Here is a 22,725-nt window from a genome sequence, read left to right on the forward strand (position 1 = left end):
AATTGTGTAAATTACCATCAAATTTCAGTGATCCGTGTGCTACTAAAATGGATTACGCGAGACAAGATATGGAACTTCTGAACTCCAGGACTCCAGGATCCAGTGCCATGGAGTAATCCAACATGGTTAGGCCTCCGGAGCCTCCGGACAGGGCCGAAGACATCAACTGTTGAGTACAAAGTTATGTTTTCTTCTCCAATGCTAGTATTTCCCTTTGTAAATAATAGTCATGAAGTATAGGGTTAAAATAACATTATAAATAGGCTTAATCCGCACAAGAATGGTCGGAAATCCTTTTATTCATTTCTGTTTTAATTAATTAGATATGGGAAGGGAGTGATCCTGTGTTAGTGTATAGAATATGGGACCCCTTTTAGTGGCTAGATTTGCATGTTATCATATTTTGTTTAATTAGTGCTGAGAAGGAATTGAGGGGGAAAAGGAGTAGAATGCTATGTAGATTAATAATGTAGATCTCATCTGAGCTATTGCCTAAGTTACGCAGGGACTAGCGAGGTGACAGAGTCATCAACAAGTGCCCGTATCAGAGGAAAGGCTTGGGCTAGAATCAGCACTATGTTCGTAAAGATATAGTTTGTTGCATGATAATATAAGTTTTGGCTGTAACTGAAGATATTCAAGGAATGACGTGCCGAGGTTTGAACCCTGTCCTCCACTACACTATTGAGGTTACACTAATGAGGTCTGTTAGTGTTTTTGGCAGGATTTAATAATTTTTATTTTATTTTATTATTATTATTATTATTATTATTATTATTATTATTATTTTCTTGATGTAACTTGATCAGTGTTTTAATACCTATACTTTTCAAGCAAAAGGTTAGAGGATTATTATTATTATTATTATTATTATTATTATTATTATTTTACCGAAGGTATTTGGTTGATGAATTATACCTATAGATTTCGAGCAATAGGGTAGCATCTGATAGGTACACACTCTCGCCTCAGAGGCGGAGAAATAGGAATCTTGCTATGGTCAGTGGCTGACGGATGGTGGACTTTTGGAAGGAGAGAAGATACGAGTCGAACTCCAGACCTCCAGAGATATGAGAGAATGAAATGTGAATTAACGGTCGAATTTGAGAAATGATTCTCGTGTACTGAATGTATGTGGGCTGGTTCGAGCATTGAATAAAATGTGCCAGTTTCTAACGAATTAATTTGATGGACACAGAGAGAAAAAGGCCTAGAGGGAAGCAGGTTGAATGGTGTCGTGAGTCTCCAGACCGTGGGACAAGTGTCAGTCATAAATTTATGGCTGAGAGAGGGGGAGCGTCTGGAACAGGGAGGAAGGAATACAGGCAGAAAGGTTGGTCGGGCCCACATTCTATTTTCTTTTGAGAATAAAGACAGCGAGATCTTTAATTGCCACACCGTAGACCATGACCTGCAGAGCAATATTAACGTTTATTTTGTTATGACCGTTCTATACATGATTAGACTAGCTAGGGCTTGATTACAGTACCCTGGATGGAGACGACCAGAGTCTCAGGTTCAGACCTCGGGCAAGCACTGCAGGGATCAACAGCTCGCTAAGACAGCGGGTTACAACGGGTTAAATTACAGCCATCGTCTTTATTGATACATGTGTTTGATATGTTTTCTCTTTCAGGATGTGTTTTTTTTTTGTTTACTTACAATCGATGTCGATTTGAATCTAGACTTCGTGAAAGTCCACTGGTAGTGATTGCAAGTGATAGTTCGTTGTTCAAGTCTGTGTTCAATTTTATTTGGAAGACTTGAGTCCATTTCTTTTTCTTTCTCCGTGTTTTAGTGACGGATTTCTGATATGGTCAGAATGTTCGGATTAATTATGTTTTAATATTTACTTCATTGATTCCTTAAGTTAGCCGACCATTCAAAAGCGGACATTTTTCTTTTGTGTAAATAGTCTAATGTGTAATACGGGATTCAGTCCCATGGAATACTCGCATTGGGGGAACATGGCTTGTTTTGTTTTGTTTTTGTGAATATGGTAGGGTACTCAGTGGTTTATGCTAAACCGGGTGATGACACGCACAAAACAATTGCGATAATTCACAAAACAATTTGTGTAGCATACATCCAAACTAATGTAATAATTATGTAAGCAATATAGGACACAGGGAATTCAAAGTGATAGTATGTAAAAAAGGTGAAACCATATTAACAACCTCTCGGTTATTCTCTGTTTTGGTAGAGAGGGATATGGATATTAACGTCTGTGTCAAAAAAGGAAAATTTATTGGATGAGAGAAAGTAACAGCTAACGTTGCCGTTCACATAGATTTTGTCTGTGGAATGTGGAGGTAACAGCTGATGTCAATGGCAGTACGGATTTTTCCGCTGCTGAAATAAGTGAGTGCTTATATCAATTGTGTAATAAGTATCAAGAGTGTATGTAAATTTTGTATATTTCACCGAGTGAATAGTAAATTGTTCCAAACGATTTTGCGCCTATCTATACCGAAAAACATGCATCCAGAATCCTCTTCCGTTCATTGTAGGCCTTTAAGATAGTTATGTTTGATAGCCTCTATATGCCGCGAACGGTCTTCGGCCCTGAGGAGTCCGTGTTCAGACCTCAGGAACGGGAGAGTAGCTTTGATCTAGCTGAGTCGTATGGCCGATAACCTTTCATGTGAGTGGATTAAGTATACAATCCCAATGAGGGGAAATCGGCACAGACCAAAAAGATCCCTTGACTATCGACTTCCGTGGAGCATGGTCCCATGTGTTCGTGACCCGAAAGGGTTGGTTTGTTGTCACATGGTCCCATGAGTCATGGGGGACGGTGGGAAAGGTTCCAATAGAAAAGACCGAAAATTAACTCATAACTGTTTCGTTTGTGACATTCATTTTTGCGATGACTTTCTAGTAAAAGTAGACTCGTTTACGGTGAATGGTGAAAGAGTAGAGATACCAAGACAGCGCTGAAAATTAAAACCAGAATCATTTCCTCACATATTTCCTAATCTACCCAAGTATATTTCTAAGGCAGTTAAGAAACGCAACTCCCCCACGAATAGGCAATCCACACGAAGAAATTTCTCTAATAAAAGCCCTGAACAGATCGTAAATATCAGTGATAGTGATCAACCTGTATGCTCAGTAGTTGAAGATAGCTCTAATGTCGCAGATGCTAGGAAAACAATTGCGCTATTAAAGAGGAGATTGAATAATCAGAAACGTAATTTCATTAGAACGCAAAATCAACTCAATGTCGCTAAAGCTAAGATACATTTGCTTGAAAAAGACATTTCTGATATAAAATCAAAGGGAAATTTACTGAGTCAAAACAATTCGGTTCTCTCAGCAAAAAATAGAAAATTATAGTCGATACAATGTAAAAGAAATGTCAAGCGAAAAGTAAAAAAGGAATGAGATATTGTACCAGTAAAAGAGCCCGACTCTCAGATTAAATTTGATAGGGGCATGAAATAGAGATCTCAGGGCAAAAAAACTGGATTAATCGTAGCTAGGGCTCGGTACAGCAGGTAGGGTCCTATCTACAGAAAAACTTTGACTCTGATTGTATAAGAGTTTATTCAAATAAGTCATGAGTTTGCACATCACCTCTAAGTAGAAATGGACTGTCTTCCTCGTATTCCAATAGTATGGCTTGGGTTCTCCAGCTCACCAAGCCAAGCTGGTTGAAGCACGTTCCAGAAGACTCCAGGCATTCCAGGGACTCCAGATACTCCAGACAGAGGCAGCTGGACTGTCTGGATTGACGGCGAGTAGAGATGTCTCGAACTCTGAGGCCCGGGTTGAACCCCGATGATCCAGGCGATGTTGTAGATAGTCATGTACTACCTCAGCCCAATGAGACTGAGAGGATTGATGTTCCCAAGGTCACTAGTAGCACTGAGTCCATGAACACCTTGGATGATCAACTTATAAGCAGAGATCTTGATAATTGTACATCAAGACTTCCAACACTCCTAAAATGATATGAGTGGTATTAATAATTTTAGAGTTCATCACTAGGAAGATCCCCTTCCCTGTATGACTTTTGGCAATGAAAAAACACAAGTCCCTTCTTGTGAAATTAGAGTTAAACTCATAGTTCATTACTGGCGAAGGTGCAAGTCTTTGCCTAAACTTGAACGAAAAAACACAAGTCCATTCACTTGGAAGTCTGAATATATTTAAAGTTAATCACTGGTGAAATTCATAAAGTCTTTGAGTGACCACTGACGAAAACACAAGTCCATTCACATAAATAAATTCACTGACGAAATTTATAAGTCTTTTAAACCAACACCGGCAAATGTACAAGTCTTTGAGTAAATGCAAGTGAAATCCTAACTCTGTTCAAAGCCGTTGGAAAGTTAAAGTTCATCACTAGTAATGTTAATCAATCACTGTCTATTAGAAGAATGAGTTCCTCAACAGTTGCAAATATTCCACGTAAAAAACACAAGTCCATTTTACGAACACTTAGAAAAGTTCCAATCTCGTTTACGCGTAAATAATACAAGTCCGTTCAGTGAACACTTAGAAAAATTCCAGCTTCGAAGACGCGTAAATAATACAAGTCCATTCAGATAACACTTAGAAAAATTCCATGTTCAATTACGAAGACTTAGAAACATTTCTACCACACTCGAAGTCTTAGGAGTCCACTTTATAAAACTTGGAAGAATCGTCTTCCCACACTTGTATAATGACACAGTTCCACGATGATAGTAGCAGCAAGAGTGTCCTCGCTGACTACTCAGCTGAGACTGTGTGAATAGGCTACAGTAGGTCCCCTTTTTATTCAATCCGGGATGTCTACGTCATAATACGGTTTGATTGAATATCTCCCGAATCCCTCGATGGATTTGCTTGAAACTCGAGCATTGGGACGTCTAGGTGATCCCAAACAAGATGACATACCGCTCGACTCGCTAGCACAATTATTATAGAAATTTCCAAATTTTCTCCATCGAACTCACTAGAACAAGTGACGTGGAATCCAGAAAATACCAGTCAAGGCTGGCAACATGTGTTGAGACGAGCGGGCGGCCTAGCTAGCCCCTGGGACTACGTCACAGCTCACAGTCGTCATACACTTCGCTAGCTGGTCCTCGCTGTTGGTAGACAAACCATTCGCGCTCGGAACATTACGCGTGGTAAATAAACGTAACTTATGCTCAAAAAATACTTATGTACAGGTCGTAACCGGTACAATATATTGATGAATTTCTTCTTGATGCACTTCTTTTAAAAATAAAGTCTCCCAAGGGTTATCGGCACTGTTTAAATCATGACTTGCTGCCTTTGCCTTCTGAATCCCACTTGAGAAATTTGGTGAAGAGCCTAAAATGTTCGTGCGGCATAAATGAGCATGCTACCACTGCCATAGCAGATTTTTTAATGGAAAGGAGGAGTGGAAAATGTTGCGGAAAAGCTATTGTGTATGGATAGTTTATGGGGTGATACTTTCTTCGAGTGCTTGGATAAATTAGATGTTATTAAAGTGAAGTCATCGCAGTTGGGGTGCTGTGAAGATCATGTGCTGTGTTTGCTACCAAAACTCGTATTTCACTACTTGAAATGTCGATTCTTCTTCCGCATGAAGGAGATAAGAAGGGAGCTGGTTACTTCGAAGGCAGCGAAATCATCCAAGAAATATTCCAAAGTGTCCAGCAGATGAAATAATTTTCAAACGAAAGTTGCATGCTTGAGTTTCTTAGTAGATTTTGAAGTAGTTGTCCCGATAATGCCTCTGTTATCCTCTAGCTCAGACATCACTGTGGATGGCAGTGCCATCTGTGCGGCGGTCCACAGTAACTCGTGAAGACGTCGCACTTCCTCTTCGATACGATATGGTAATACGTCACGTCCTTGCTGCGCCCGAGATATCTCGTCGGCAACTTTAGCTAAAGTTCTGAAAAGGAAATATATACCTTTGGAGTTTCCTTTGTTTTTCAAACTTGAGAGACAACAAGCTACATGCATAATGGGCCATCAGTCAACACGGAGACTGCATTTTAACGCTATCTGCGGTCAAATATCTGAAATAATGCTCTCAGCTCATCCGTTGCCTACGAGATATGTTGTGGGTTCGGATCCCACTGGTGTCCGGTTGGCCACTTTTGTTCTGTATTTAGCATCTCTTAAACACGTACTAAATGTACGCAACACGACCTAATAGGTTGAAAGTCGGTTTCGATTAAATTGAGAGAACTAAAACATAGTCCGTTCCATTTGTAATACATAATATGAATTTATCGTTGAATATTCTTCTTAAAGTCGCCGAGATTTGTACGTACAGCGAAGAGCTCGGGTACCATCGTTTAGTATAAACACAAATACAGGGTCTCACATATAAACTAGAATCGTAGAAGCGGCGATCCGTAAACTTCAGTATGGGAGGCGCATAGTTCTTGACCTTGCAAGCATCAGTCGCCAGTCTGAATCTCAGCTGTTAACATGGTGAGATAGTTACCACTGCAACACCGTATTTTCGTATGTGAAAGTTCTCATTTCTTCTTAATGGTCGTGAGAATAGTCATAACTCTCGCTCTTGGTGTGCAGAAAATCCTAGTGGTGTTTATGATAGGAAGATTGGTGTATGGTGTGCTGTTAGTGCCAAACGAATAATTCGGCCTATTTGTTTCGAGACGACAGTAAATGCAGAGAGGTACCATTCTTCCGTCAGTTAACAGAAGAACAATCGCGTGGGTGGTTTCAATGAGATTCAGCCCCTGCTCGTACAGTAGAATATTCACTTCTTACGATCTCTCAGTCGTTTTGCAGACAGAGTGCTTTATTTGCCCCTCGTTATAGTGAAAGAGTGTGATTTTTACTTGTTGGCTAAAATGAAAGAAAAGGTGTATCGAACAAATCCTCACACATTGGATGAACTGAAAGAATTCATTACGAATGAAATCAAAAACATTACAGGTGCAGAACTCACTCGTGTCAGCCATAATGTGGCTATCAGATACAATGCCTGTATAACCCAGGAAGGACGACACGCCCAGCGTCAGATTTCAAATAAGATTTTATACTTGCTTAAAACGGGGCGGCCAAGCGCGACATAACTTCGGCTGAGGCAGCTGCCGTACCGCATTGTACATACACATGCATTCAGTATTAGTTTATAATGAGAGACCCTTTATATTGATAATCTGAGTAATAAATACAATCGTACTCACTCAAGTGGTTGGTTGGGGTAGCTCGACGGTCATAGTCGTCCTTCAGCAACGAGTCCAGAATCTGCAAGTGGTCCATCTTAGCCGCTCGCCTGTAAAGACATCAGAATAATTGTTCTCACATGATCAATAACAACTACACATAACACATGAGTAATAATTCTGTGCCCTTTTCTCGTTGGTCTACTTACAGTAAATAGGCTATCAGGAAAAACCTTTTCTGCAAAATGTTTAACGTCTCACTAATATTGCCAGGAACTGGATGACACTGGTATAGGGGGGAGTTAGAACTGTTAATTAAGATATAACTTCCGACGTTTACCTTGTAAGAAAGTGGGAAACTACGAAACGCTTGTACTGTGTATCGAATTCACTCCATTAGGACGAATACAACTGAAATCCTCAGAACGTTAAAAATTTAATAGAAGCCACGGGAACCTGTTTAACCTGATTAATCCATTTGGATAGATATTCACTCAGCCTACAACAGAAATAAGTATTAGGGTAATCTCGATGCTGAAGGTATTAGGTTCACGAAGTCTAGGCAGAGTCCCTAATTTCCCTGCCTTTCACGATTAAAATCAATAACGTGTTCATGAAGAAGCAATTGCCGAGTTCAAATTAGGATGCTACACGAGGTATACTGAAAGTTGAATTATATGGTTCAGAAATGTATTTCCCATTCCATAATGATTACATAATATCGTACAGATATTCAGGACATTAGCACGAAGCTGGTATCTCGTTTCACTTATAATACGGGTATTTTTATAATTCCGACAACGGGTAGGAAGGAAAGGATCCTGCACCTAAGAAGAACATGTTTCCAGAGTTTTATTGGAGTTTCTTTCAAGAAGAATCTATCCAAAATTATTCCTAGAATGACTAACGTTGAAATGTGAACTCACCTGTCCTGATCACTCTCCTATCGCGGGATCCTAGAAATAAAAGAGGAAACGGTAGGGCCATAGTTAATGTTCGATAGATGTCCATTTTGGTTGTGGTTGTTACTCCACTTTAGGGACTTACAGTAGACGTCATTATCAACCGTTCGAAGACAGTACGATGGACCATTAAATATAAAGCTGACAATTGAAATATTCTCTATCCCTCGCATAATCTGTTCAGCGTTAGCTGTTAGAACACACTTTGAATTATTATTATTATTATTATTATTATTATTATTATTATTATTATTATTATTATTATTATTATTGAGCCTCCGTGCCTCAGATGGCAGCGCGTCGGACTCTCACCGCTGGATACCGTGGTTCAAATCCCGATCACTCCATGTGAGATCGGTGCTGGACAAAGCAGAGGCGGGACAGGTCTTTCTCCGGGTACTCCGGTTTTCCCTGTCATCTTTCATTCCAGGAACACTCTCCATTCTCATTTCATAGCATTTATCAGTAGGAACAATTAGAGGAGCCTGACACAACTCGGAAACTAGTTACAGCTATGCACAAGAGAATGAGGGATATCATGAATGCTAAAGGAGGCCCGGCGGATCATTAAAACCGTGAAGAATGTGAACTGAAGTGAGGCTCAGTGACGCAAAATTCAGTGTAAGGGGACTTACTTTGCCTTATAATCTGTAATATATGTTTTCTTATGTTATTTCGCTCATAATATGCGTTATATTTCAATATTTTATAAGTAATTTCAGTGGATAAATTATTGAACTTGTATAGATACAACATGAGTTGTGTTCTGATGGATTTTATATGTAGGAAATTTTGTGAAAGTACATTAAAGGGCAATATACGGAAACTATTTTTTTACTACCTGTATGTTACTTCGTTATGGTGTAGTCAAATATTAAAGACTTCTTAACTGTATATAATCACTCCGTATGTCTATTTAATTGTAGTACATGCGTAATTATTATTACTTTGGTAAAAGTTTTATTGTTTAGTACTACTATTACCGCACTTAAATTGGTAGACTGTCAACCCTCTATCGAAATTCGCTTAGAGAGCGTAAATAACTTCCCATTCTATTGCAATGTATTTCAATTTTGATGTATACCCCTCCATGCTATATTCCTTGGACCCAGGGATATCTTGTTGTCTATAATTTTTGTGCCCCTCCCACCACCTCCATTTCTAATTCCCAATCGTCGCTACTGGCTCGATATTATCATCATCGTTGCCGACTTTGAAGCTAACTTTTCACCAAGGCAGGAGACCGGCTCCATAGCTAAATGGCATGCGTGCTGGCCTGTGGTCACAGGGGTCCTGGATTCGATTCCCGGCAGGGTCGGGAATTTGAACCATAATTGGTTAATTCCCCTTGCAGGGGGGCTGGATGTATGTGTCGTCTTCATCATTTCATCCTCATCACGACGCGCAGGTCGCCTAAAAAGACCTGCAACCTGGCGAGCCGAACTACTCGGACACATCCCGGCACTATAAGCCATGCGCTATTTAATTACCAAGGCAGGAGTGGTTCGAAAGTCGGTTAATACAAGTGAGACATGGTTGGATTTTTTCTAAAGGTGAACGAAGTGCGAATTCAGACCAACATAGTCACGTAATAATCCAAGTACTTGGCTTGTTTGTTTATTTCTGTAAATACTACAACAACTTATTCACTTAATCTGAGAACGTTATTAGAATGGTTATAAGAGATTGAATTAAACCTCCAGAAGGATTGTTTGCTGAAGGGCGTGGTAATCTCAGCTAGCGATCTACCACATGCCTTAAGGCAAGAGAAGTTTCTGCAAGTTTCCCTAGACATGTCGGAAGTTTTAATCTGGTTCTTGTCTCCCTGATATCTCTAGAGGCAGGAAGTAATGCACACACAGACGGAGGATCAAGTGAGATAATTGCTTAACTCAGTTTCTTGTACAATCAACCCTTGGCACACAGAGAAAGTTATTACTTGCACTCAAAAGATTAGGGATTTTGACATAAACATGTCTTATGCCTGCGGGTCGTCGGAAAATCTGCGTAACGTAACGCGACAAAGTGTGTCACGGAAGTGTAACCATAGCAACTGTACAGGCAGTGATGTAAGGTATGGATGGACGGTCAGACAATGTTACCTAGCAACCGTCCAGTCTATGTCCTATGGCTGGTTGCCATCGGAAATTAGCAGCCATTGTTGCATGGCCATAGTAATAATTATTATATAATAATGTTATTGGCCTGACGTCCCACTAACTGTTGTACTTTTACGGTTTTCGGAAACGTTGAGGACCCGGAATTTAGTCCTGAAGCAGTTCTTTTAGTTGCCAATGAATCTACAGACACCAGGCTGACGTATTTGAGCATCTTCAAATACCACCAGACTGAGCCAGGATCGAACCTGCCAAATTGCGGTAACGAGGCCAGCGCCTTAACCGTCTAAGCCAATCAGCCGGCTATTGGATGGCCATGACCGGTAGACGAATTTATGATCATTTGAATTTCACAGAGGGGAAAAGTAGTTTATTTTTTACAGCGTCATTTTCTTTTTTCGCGGAAATTCAACTGAAGGTTCGGCATGCGAGTACACGAGTCAGGAACGCTGGTAGACATCATTGCTTTTTAAGAGAATGCACAACTGGGCAACCAATCTCTCAACTTCAGTGAGAGGGAATTTGGAAGAAGTCTGACTCTTCGAAGAAGAATGAACATACCGACTTAACAAAGGGAAGGGCCGTGAAGGTGAGAGATTCCCTAGGGCTAAATACTTTCAATTGTTGTTGATGTGATTTTCTCAATCGGTAAAATTAAATAGTGATTCTCCACTGAAACGTTAGAGGATATTTGTCCAGCTGTACTTCCACTTAAAACAGGAATCACCACCATCTATTGGAATCTTAATTTGTGATTAACCTTTTCTGCATCAAGTTTCTTCCCCCTTTATGAATGTTCAACGTCCACCTCTGTGGTGTAGTGGCTAGTGTGATTAGCTGCCAGCCCCGAGAGGACCGGGTTCGATTACCGTCTCTACCACTGAATTTTAAAAGTGGTACGAGGATTGCAACGGGATCCACTAAGCCTCGGGAGGTCAACTGAGTACACGGAGTTCGATTCCCACCTCAGTCATACTCGAAGTAGTTTTCCGCAGTTTCCCCCTTCTCCTCAACACACATACCGGGGTGGTACTACACTTAAGGCCATAGGTACCTCCATCCCTCTTCCTTGTTTATCCCTTCCAATCTTCCGATCCCCCCTTAAGACCCTTGTTCAGCACTGCAGCTGAGCCCGCCTGGGTGAGGTACTGATTCTCCTCCCCAATTGTATCCCCGACCAAACGTATCACGCTCCAGGACACTGCCCTTGAGGCGGTAGACGTGGGATCCTTCGGTGAGTCCGGCGGAAAAACCAACCCTGGAAGTTAAACGGATGATAGAAAATGAATGCCCAACCCCAGTGTTTCTGGATGTTTTGACAACAGATGGAATAAGCTACCCTACGTTTTAAAGGAATGTTGAAAATGAACCACACCCTGTTTCCAGTCATTCGACCGGGTCAGAAATGGAATGAATGAAGCCCCATCTAGCGGCGAGGATAGGAATTGTGCCGGCTGCCGAAGCCTGTCGCACTCCTCTGGGGCAATGATTAATGAATGGCAGCTGAAATGAAATGATACTGGAGAGTGTTGGTGGAATGAAATATGAAAGGGAAAACTGGAGTACCCGGAGAAAAACCTGTCCCGCCTCCGCTTTGTCCAGCACAAATCTCATATGGAGGGATCGGGATTTGAACCACGGAACCCAGCGGTGAGAGGCCGGCGCGCTGCCGCCTGAGCCACGGAGGCTTTAGCAAAGGAATGTTGAAGTTACTGAAAAATCATGGAAGGAAAATATTAACAAAAATTTCCTATCGCCTCGTTCACAGGAACTGAATAAGTTTGTGATCAGTTTCCACAGATTCATTCACTGCAAGCTTGCCTTCACTACCCATATCATATGCGTGTATCATATCACCAGAGCCCTGCGCTGAAATAAAAAATATTATCCGCACTTCCTTCATCCGCACCCGCGCGGATACTGTAAATGTTAAACTACACTACATTACACCCAAGGTATTGAAACAGATAGATCTGTTAACATAATACAATAGTCCTGGCACCAGAATTTCCACCCCAAACACAGGTTTATGAAGGATTTCCTCTTGCGACAACTACCAATGTATTGAACTTTGTTCCTTCCTTCCACTGATTGCGGTCAGGAGCCAGTTACGCTTAGGTCAGATTTACGGCTTTATAGTCTCAGTACATTACCATTCTCCCATAGCACTGTCAAGGGTCACCTATCCGCAAGCAAAAATAAGAGTATACCTGAGTAAAAATTAACGAATTTCATTATTTAGAAATTATCAGCAAAATTATCCGCACAGTCATTCAGTTTGGATCCGCCAAGACAATAATTTCGCAGATATCCGCATCCGTGCATATCATCATTCACGGCAATATCTAAAATATCCTCCTCCATCATGCATTCATTATGCCTGGGCGGAAGCCAAGACATAAGACAAGGTAGAGAATTATCGTAAGAAACTGATGAGACGAAACGACTGTCGTCTTCATAGGGTCGTAGGACACTGTGTGATGGTACCACCTGGCGTTAAACAAAAGAAGCCGGGCTGGTTGGTTCAGCCGGTAGAACGCTGGCGTTCTTAACACAACTCGGCACATTCGATCCTCGTTCAGTGGGATGGTCAATGAAAGTGCTCAAATACGTCAGCCTCGTGTCGGTAGATTCACTGGCACGTAAAAGGACTCCTCCGTGACAAAATTCCGGCACCTCGGTGTCTCAGAAATCCGTCAAAAAGTAGTTAGTAGAACATAAAAACCAATAACATTATTATTACATTAAACAAAAGGAAATGTAGCATCAGTTTAATCTCGGGACTGGAAGTGCCATTTAAAATCCGAGTTAACTCGTAGTTGGGACGACGGAAAATATGTTGACTTCCGAATTAACTCGGGCGTGGAATGGAAAATGTTAATAAAGATAAAGCAAGCGTCTATCACCAAGCAGAGTCGCTTAGGCTCAACAACTCTGCATTCGGGAGGCCGTGGATTGGTCCCACCGCCGGCTCTCCTGATAATGGTTTACCGCGGTTTCCCATTCTCCTCACTAATGCGAATGCCGGGACAGTTCCTTTCACAGGCCACGGTCACTCTACTCTCACCTTCACCTCACTTCAAATCACCGCTACACATCTCGTGCCCTTGAGAGTAGCCCGCCGCACCCCTTTAGGGTACGGAATGAAAGCATTAAAGAAAATCTATTTATAAGTATCTGAAAATGAGTTGCGGAAAATTTATGGGGATAATTAACCCAATAATATACGAGAGGATCCGTCATCCATGTTTTCCTAAAGCCTTCAGTTAATCGCCAGGGTAATTGGTGGATATCTCTTAAGTCGTGTGAAGTAGTGAGCTGAATCCAAAACAGAACGTTAGCGGTGAAGAGTATAAATATTAGCATTCAAAATTATCAAGGAGAATGCAAGGGGTACGCAGAAATGATCAGAATCTCTTCTAGCTAATGGAATACAGACATGACTAAGGAAGGCACGGTATCAGCTCTTTACATGTGCTGTGCAGTTGGCAAGCAATACAGCAGTGTGCATTTCGTGACTCAACTTATGTAGGGGAAGGGCTGGACAAGCGGGCATCGGAAATGATAAATGATAAATTTAAAGCATAACTTCCTCTGAGTCTTCGCGTTTGTGCCCTGCGCCATGTGAAACACACTATTATTCGGGCATGATGATCAGATATTGGTCAGTGACATTCCGCCAGTACTAGCGAGGTCACATTCGAGCGAGCGGCAAGTTAGGATACGACGGTAGCGCACCGCCCAGCGTTATCAAGCAAGACAGCTTGGCCGGCTACACGCTGCACAGGTTGACATAAAAGTTGCTCACGACTGAACTTACATTTCTTTCTCGATTTTCTGGTGAGCTTTCACTAGGAGGAAATGAAAAAGCTGCAAATCGATGTATATTTCAGAACACTAGGCCTATATTCTCTTACAATTTCCGTAACTTATTTTCAGACATCCTGTATATGGAAAGACCTACGATTGGACAACTTGGTGTCCTTCAGTTCAGGAACTCTGGAGTCGATTCCCAGCCGGGTAAGTTATTTCAACTGGGTATTCCTATGGCACGGAAACTGGATGCATGTGCTCGTCTTTATACAGTACAATTTTTTTCATATTGAGACAAAACACCACACTACCAATCAGCACAGAAACACGGAATTATCTCCACATAGGGTTGGCGTCGAGAAGGGCTCTGGGCCGTAAAACTATGCCAAACCCGTATCGCGTAAGGAAACCAATTAATTGAGAAAAAGAAGTTATAGCAGCGGAGGAACATAACTCCCCTATCACACTAACGCAGGATTGTGCTTCAGAGCACGTTATATAAAAAATTGGAATTATTTCAGCTTATTCAACGACTTTACTTACCGCTTTAAATTTCCTTGTCATGTTTTTAAAATATATATACTATTCCTCTTTAGAATCTTTTACTTTCCCCACCAATAATGAAGAAATTTTATTCACCACTTCCTGAGTTCTCTCTTTATCTCGTATTTGGTGCAAAAGCAAAACACCTACTCTCTGTGGGCACCGTACCGATACCATCATTATCAAGTTTGTTATGTGCGCTTGGAACAAAATTGTTTTCACAGGCCATTCAAGATACGCATCATAATACAGATACGATGATCTGATATGTGTGGACAGATATTTACTATTGGCAGCATGTGCATGAGATGACAACTTTGGGGAAGACAGGACCGACATTTCTCTTGCAATGACTGATGGAAGGATTCAAAGGAAAGCCGCACGATTTGTTCTGGGTGATTTCTGACAACGGAGTAGTGTTACGAAAATGTTGCAAACTTTGGGCTGGGAAGACATGGGAGTAAGGAGACGAGATGCTAGACTACGTTGTATACCGAGCGAGTTGGCCGTGCGGTTAGGGGCGCGCAGCTGTGAGCTTGCATTCGGGAGATAGTGGGTTCGAACCCCACTGTCGGCAACCCCGAAGAAGGTTTTCTGTAGTTTCCCTTTCTCGCAATACCTAAACCCAAATCTGCCCACTGTCCTATTTTAAGGACAGAAGACATACCCACCATCTTTTACTACTGCCTAAGCCGTCAGGCAAAAATTGGTGCTAATTGTTATGTTGGTAGCACACTAAAGATATAAACTGTCATGTGTTTTGGTTTCAAGGAGTTTAAAGAAGTTTCTGTACATTGTTGATAGCTTTATAACAACCAGACTTTGGCATCATGGAACAGCTCGTGTCCCGGAGGAAAGAAAGGTAAGTTACGCAGTACCTTTTGTTGACACTTATAATCCAATTGGTGTGATATGTTGGTCAAGGTACAAGTAATGAATATATGAACTCTCCATTCTTGGTGGCAAATAATTGACTCTGTGATTTTTATTTATATTTGAGTGTCCTATTTATAGGACAGTGAGCATAAGGGGAACTATTACGTAGATTGTTTCTTCTGTATTCCAGCTTGTCTCTGAACAAGATTTTGTCAATTCTGGAGGATGAACCAGACTGCAGAGTGGCATCTGTTGCTCTGTTACCACCTAGTTCCATGGATGACATTATTACTGATGAGGACGACTTGAGTGTGAATCATTTTCCTGGATTACAGTTACGTGCTGATGCTGAAATGATTAATCATGAACAAGACGATGTAGTAGATGAAGAAGTTGTAAATAACACTTCCAAGTGCTACATTACTGAGGAAAACCACTCGAAATTGACCATGTCTTCTAAAACTGCATACGTGTGTACAACACATGACTTGGAAACTGAAACGGCAAAAAAAGCGCAGTCGTCCATCGCTGCTAGAAAATGCTGACCACGTAGATCACGTGATTGAATCCCAACGGAAGCAAACAAGGTGCAGGGTATGCAACAAAAAAGCATCTATGAGGTGCAAGAAGTGCAACACAACGCTACATGTGAAGTGTTTTGAGAAGTACCACCATGCCGTGTAGAAGCATCAAGGTCCTTTGAAGTCATACATGTTACTGTATTCCCTTCAGTTCAAACTCTAACAATTCATTCTGTAAGCAGACTGCTTGTATTAGATTCGAATTTAAAATAATGTAACATTAGAATGGCATAAACATTTTTCTTATAATCATACCCCTTTTGCCCACTGTCCTTTTTATAGGACACCATCTCCTGTCCATGGAATGTACCTGGTCCTGAAATACTTAACTTTGGGGATCATCATACAACCTATAGGTCAGTTATATACCATTAATCTTCAAATTCGAGCAAATTTTTTTGGGGGGTAGATCTGGGTTAAGGCCACGACCGCCTCTTTTCCACTCCTAGCATCTTCCGGTCCCGCCGTTGCCTTAAGACGTATCTGTGTCGATGCTACGTAAAGCCATTTTTTTCTAAAACCTATGTGGTATGTTTCGAAATGTCAGAGGAGAGTGGCATGGAGTGACATAAGTAGATGAGTAAGCTTGTGTGGAACTTTTAAAAGTAGGAAAGATCATAGTATAGAGATAAAGTTAAAATTCAAGAGAACAAATTGGGGCAAATATTCAGGTATAGTACGAGGAGCAAGCGATTGGAATACATTATCAAGGGAATTGTTCGATAAATTTCTAATTTCAATTTGCTTTACGACGCACAGACACAGATAGGTCTTATGGTGACGATGGGATAGGAAAGGACTAGGAGTGCGAAGGAAGCGGCCGTGGCCTTAAGGTACAGCCCCAGCATTTGCCTGGTGTAAAAATGGGAAACCACGGAAAACCATCTTCAGGGCTGTCGACAGTGGGGTTCAAACCCACCATCTTCCGAATGGAAGCTCATACCTGCGCACTTCTAAACGCACGGCCAACTCGCCGATAAATTTCCAAATTCTTTGAAAATGTTTAAGAATAAGCTAGGTAAACAACTGATAGGTAATCTGCCACTGGGTGACATCGCTAAACTCAAATCATTGATGATTGATGGCTGATTGATGAATGAAAGTGTGAGTTCACGGTCTCTTATTGCCAATGGACGGTAGGTATATGTGAGTTGGTAAACTTCCCAGCAGGTACTGCTGTAAGTATATACCTTGTGTATTATGGTCTATAATTAGAATCTGATTACAAGTGGCCTTGTGTACTTTGGTGATAAAGCGCGCTGGAGCTATTAATCATGTTACCTCTAATCGTATCACTTCACTGTTACAAATTAATTTATGTTTCACCTCACATTAAAGCCAACTGCAAAGCACATATTATGTCCCCTGAACGTTGATTACCGTGATATCCTCAGCCCTTTGATAATATTCCATGTTCAATTAATGAACCAGGGATGTAAGCAAGTTTACTTAGAGGAAGATCTGTCACTATGCAATCTTCTTCCTCATTCATTTACTACTGACCTGCATTTAGGGCTGCCTCTAAGGTGGCAGACACCCTATCAGTTGTTTACGTAGTATCTCCTTAAGTTATATCGAATAAGTTAGAAATTTACCAACAACTCTGTTAGTAAATTATTCCAATCCATAATTCGTCTTCCTATAAATGAATGTTTCTCCCAATTTGTTCTCTTGATCTTCAGTTTTGTCTTCATCTTATTATATTTCCTAGTTTCAAAACCTCCACTCAAGCTTACGCGTCTACTAATGTAATTCCAGGCCATCTCTTCACCAAGTCGAGCAGCTCGTCTCCTTACTACCAATTCTTTCCAATCCAAAGATCATATTTTCGTAACTGTGCTCTTTTGTCGGAAATAACTCGAAACAAATCGAGATACTTTCGTTTGGATTTTTACCAGTTCTCGAATTAATTAATTAATTAATTAAATAATGGTGAGAGTCCCATACACTGGAACCATTTTCTAATTTGAGTAAAACCAATTAATTATACGCCCTCCCTATTACATACTTAGTTCAGACGGTTGAGGCACTGGCCTTCTGACCCTAACTTGGCAGGTTCCATCTTGGCTCTGTCCGGTCGTATTTAAAGGTGCTCAAAAACGTCAGCCTCGTATCGGCAGATTTACTGCCCCGTAAAGGAACTCCTGCAGGGCTAAATACTGGCACCTCGGCGCCTCCGAAAACCGTTAAAAGTCGTTAATGGGAAGTAAAGTCAAAAACTTATTACATCCTTATTATAACCCCTAAATACCCTCATAACCACAAGAAGAGATCTGTAACCATTATTTACAATCTCTTTAATGCTGTGTTGACAGTGTTGGCTTGAATTGCTCACTTGCTTGTTACTTGCAGTCGTGTCTTCTATTCTGACCCAGTTCCATGGAATATATGGATCGTGGAATATAAATAATTCGTGACAGTAAGTTTACTACTCGTAAATAGTTTTCTGAAGGGCTAATGAGCCGTATTACACTGCTTGTCGACTTATTTCGAATTACCCTTAGTTCCGTTCTTCGCCAAGATTTATAGAATATTTTTCCCACGTCACCTTAGTTTTATAACCTTCCCCTTAAATTATTTTATCTTCTTCTAATTCTGCTGATATACTCATTGATTTCTTAACTTTAATAATGATTGCATTTGCAGACGACCTACAAATATTAACTCGTAACATATCAACAGCTCAAAAAAGGGATCAAGCTCGTAAAATAAACAGCTGAGAAATTCGTTCGCCAGTGATCATTAGAGAAAACAGAACGTATTTATTTATTCTTCAATTTGATTTACGTCGCACCGACACAAGTAGGTCTTATGACGACGATGGGATAGGATAGGGCTAGGAATTGGAAGGAAGCGGCCCTGTCCTTCATTAAGGAACATCCTCAGCATTTGCATGGTGTGAAAATCGGAAACAACAAAAAAAACATCTTCAGGGCTGTCGACAGTGGGATCCGAACCCACTTTCTCCCAAATGCAAGCTCACAGTTGCGCGACCTTAACCACACGGCAAACTCACACGGTGATATTTATTTAAACATATACCAAAAATAAGAAGAAATTGAAAAAAAAAGGAAAGAATTCAAGGAGATGGGATCTAGACAAGTTGAAGGAAAAGAGAGTAAGATTGTTTCAAGGAACATCTTACGCAAGCACTAAATAAAAAGACAAAGAAACACTTTAGAGTGGACATTCGTGAAGAATGAGATCAATACGTCTGCTGAAGAATGTTAGAATGAAGGAAAAATCAAGTAAAAATTAGTAGATAGCTAAGGAGATACTAGGCCTGATTGACGAACGGCTAAAGTACTACATGAATACAAAAAGTGAGGAATGTGGAAAGGAATACAGACAATTAAAGAATGAAGTAGGCAGAAATTACAGGACTGCAAAGGAAAGATAAGTGCAATGGTGTTGAATGTTCCATATGGTTCCACGGAAGGAAGATGCTGCTTATAGGAAAATAAAGGAAACCATTGGGAAAAGGAAAACTAGATGTAAGAATGTAAAGAGCTCAGATAGAAAAAACAACACTTGTAGGAAAAGAATACAGGGCAGAAAGATGGCAGGAATATATTAAACAGTTGCATCAAGAGAAAGAAGTACACGATAAGATTCTGGAACAAGAAGACATTGTTGATTTAATTGTAGACGTAATTATGAAGTCAGAATTCGACAGAGTTTTGAGAGACCTAAATATAAACAAAGCAATTAGAATTGATAACATATCTTCAGAATTAACGACAGCCTTAAGAGAAACCGACATGGTGGGATTATTTCATTTAGTGTGTAAGATGCATGATACAGAGGAAGTATTATCCACTTTTAAAAAAATGATGTTACCAGATGTATGCATAAGTATTTCCGGTTTTTGTGGTAATGAAAACACGTACTTTTAGAGGATTTTTTTTTTTGTTTACTCAAAATATTGCCCATCGGCTTATACAAACTTCGTCCATCTTTCAGTTAAGTTATGAGTACCATACCAGAAAAACTGCTTGTCTTTTGCGGCAAAACATTCGTTGAACCATTTTCCAACTTCCTCAAAATTGCTGAAGTGCTGCTCTGCGAGCGCATGTCCCATTGATGCGAAGAGCTGATAGTCAGATGGCGCCAGGTCGAAGAAGTACGTCGGGTGCGGAAGGAGGTCCCATCCAAGCGATTTCGAGGTGTCTTTTACTGGTTTTGCTGTGTGAGAAGGCGCACTGTCGTGTAACAAAATCGCGTTGTCATGCCTTCTGGCCCATTCAGTCGTCTTTCAATCAATGCGTGATTTAAACTAATAGTTTGTTGGCGATAACGTGCATTAACGATTTGGTCTGCAAATGTTCGTCTTCGCACGTTTGTGGTCTGCCAGAGCGGGTACTGTCTTTCACATTGAAATCACCACGTTTAAATTGTAGACACCATATCTCACATGTTCTAATCGATGCAGCGTGTTCACCACATGTTTCTACCAGCAAACGATGACTTTCCACAGCCTTTTCCTTAAATAAGAAAAGCAATGCGTGCCGCAAATGTTCTTTCTCAAGCACAAACGTCGACATTATCACTGATCGATACAACACAGACGCTAGTGCTTGGCGGACTCAACTTATGTCTGTTGGCAGGTTAAAGTCAGACGAACGTATGTGTCAAATTCATAAGCTACGTACTGTTCGCTGACGCCATCTCCTAGCGAAACCGGGAAAGACTTATGCATACACCTGGTATACATATTCCCAAGAAAGCAAGTGTTTGTATCGCACCATTACTTTAGTATCTCACGCTTGCAACATTTTTAGCGTATTATTTGCAGAAAAATGGAAAGACAAGTTGACGCGAAGTTGGGGAGAAGATCGTTATGGTTTCGGAAGAAATGTGGGAACGCGTGCAGCATACTAACTTTAATTTTAGAAGATCAGATTAATAAGGATAAGTCCACATACATAAAATTCGTAGATTTACCCTCTAGGTGGCCCGCCCCACCCCTTCAGGGTGGGGAATGAAAGCATTGTTTGTTAGTTAGTTCGTAGATATAGAAAAGGCATTCGTTAATGTTGTTTGGACCAAGCTATTTGAAAGCCTGGAACTGATCGGGATTAGATACCGAGAAAGAAGGATTATTTACAATCTGTACAAAAACCAGTCTGCAGTGTTCAGAATCGAGGGCTATGAAAAATAAGCTGCAGTCCAGCAAGGAGTGAGATAAGGCTGCGGTTTGCCTCCTCTCCTTTTCAACGTTTATATAGAACAGGGCCTCTCAAACGCCTAAAATCTCACGCGTGCAGACATCGGCGGAGAGTTCCTGTGTGCAGTGCATCGGTCCCGCTCGGCTTGGCTCGACTCGGCTCAGACCAACGCTTCGTCTCTTGGCTACTCGGCTAAGCTCGGTTCAACTCTGTTCGGATTTGGAGCGCTACGGAGCAAGTGAGGAAGAGGGAGACAGGGGGAGCGAGCGAGACAGGCGTGGGGAAAGAGAGAGACAGCGCTATCGCTCCAAATCGAAGAATGGGGGTCTGCACTCTGGACAGCCAAGCGAAGTCGTCTTTCGCACCGTGCACAGTGCATGCACCGGACGCATGCACCCTGAGAGGCCCTGATAGAGAACAATAAACCAAACCCCATGGCACTATAGCCCTTGAAGGTCTACCAAGCGACCGTTGCTCAGCCCGAAGGCGTGCAGATTACGAGGTGTGGTGTGGTCAGCATGACGAACCCTCTCGGCCGTTATTCTTGGCTTTCTAGACCGGTTATATAGAACATGCGGTATAGGAAATCGAAGAGAAGTTTGAAAACGGAATCTCCTTCCAAGGAGAGATTTTTCGACCCCGCGGTGTAGGGGGCAACGCGTCCGCCTGTCACCCGGTGGCCCCGGATTCTATTCCCGGCCGGGTCAGGGGTTTTTTCAATTGTACATGATTAATATCCCTGGTCAGGGAACTGGGTGTTTGTGTCGTCCTTAATGTTCCTTTTCTCACATTCAACACTTTATACTTCCGCAATTTCCAATACACGCATGTTCAAAGCATATGGTGCAAAGTAGGGGCAAACGATCTTCTAAGGTCGACGCCCCGAATAAATAGCATTTTCTTAAAAAACCTCTGTGATATGCTGCTGATTGTTATTTTATCTGAGTCTCCAAAAGATCTGGAAAAATATATGAATGGTATAGCCACAGCCTCGGAGAAGGAGTACAAGGTGAAAATAAAACAAATTAAAACAAAGTGGAGTGCAGTCGAAGTCGCGAATGCAGTAAATTTGTCTTTCATTCTTAACCTACTTACCCTCCAAGGTTGGCTTTTCCCTCGGACTCAGTGAGGGATCCCACCTCTACCACCTCAAGGGCAGTGTCCTGGAGCTTCAGACTTGGTGTCGGGGATACAACTGGGGAGAATGACCAGTACCTGGCCCAGGCGGCCTCACCTGCAATGTTGAACAGGGACCTTGGTGGGGAATGGGATGATTGGAAGGGATATACAAGTAAGAGGGAAGGAAGCGGCCGTGACCTTAAGTTAGGTACCATCCCGGCATTTGCCTGGAAGAGAAGTGGAAAACCACGGAAAACCACTTCCAGAATGACTGAGGTGGGAATCGAACCCACCTCTACTCAGTTGACCTCCCGAGGCTGAGTGGACCCGTTCCAGCCCTCGTACCACTTTTCAAATTTCGTGGCAGAGCCGTCAATCGAACCCGGGCCTCCGGGGGTGGCAGCTAATCGCAC

General features: G+C 41.5%; 1 protein-coding gene across 1 annotated transcript in view; it reads right to left on the bottom strand.

Moving 5' to 3' along the window:
• The window catches only part of LOC136880906 (glycine receptor subunit alpha-3), a 733,896-nt gene that overhangs the window by 318,061 nt on the left and 393,110 nt on the right, over positions 1–22,725 (bottom strand). The window contains exon 2 of the mRNA XM_068229231.1: positions 7,155–7,243. Within this exon, the coding sequence (XP_068085332.1) occupies positions 7,155–7,243 (89 nt within the window). The remainder of the gene's footprint in view (positions 1–7,154; positions 7,244–22,725) is intronic.

This window comes from Anabrus simplex, chromosome 9 (assembly GCF_040414725.1).
Source record: "Anabrus simplex isolate iqAnaSimp1 chromosome 9, ASM4041472v1, whole genome shotgun sequence".
Lineage (NCBI taxonomy): Eukaryota > Metazoa > Arthropoda > Insecta > Orthoptera > Tettigoniidae > Anabrus > Anabrus simplex.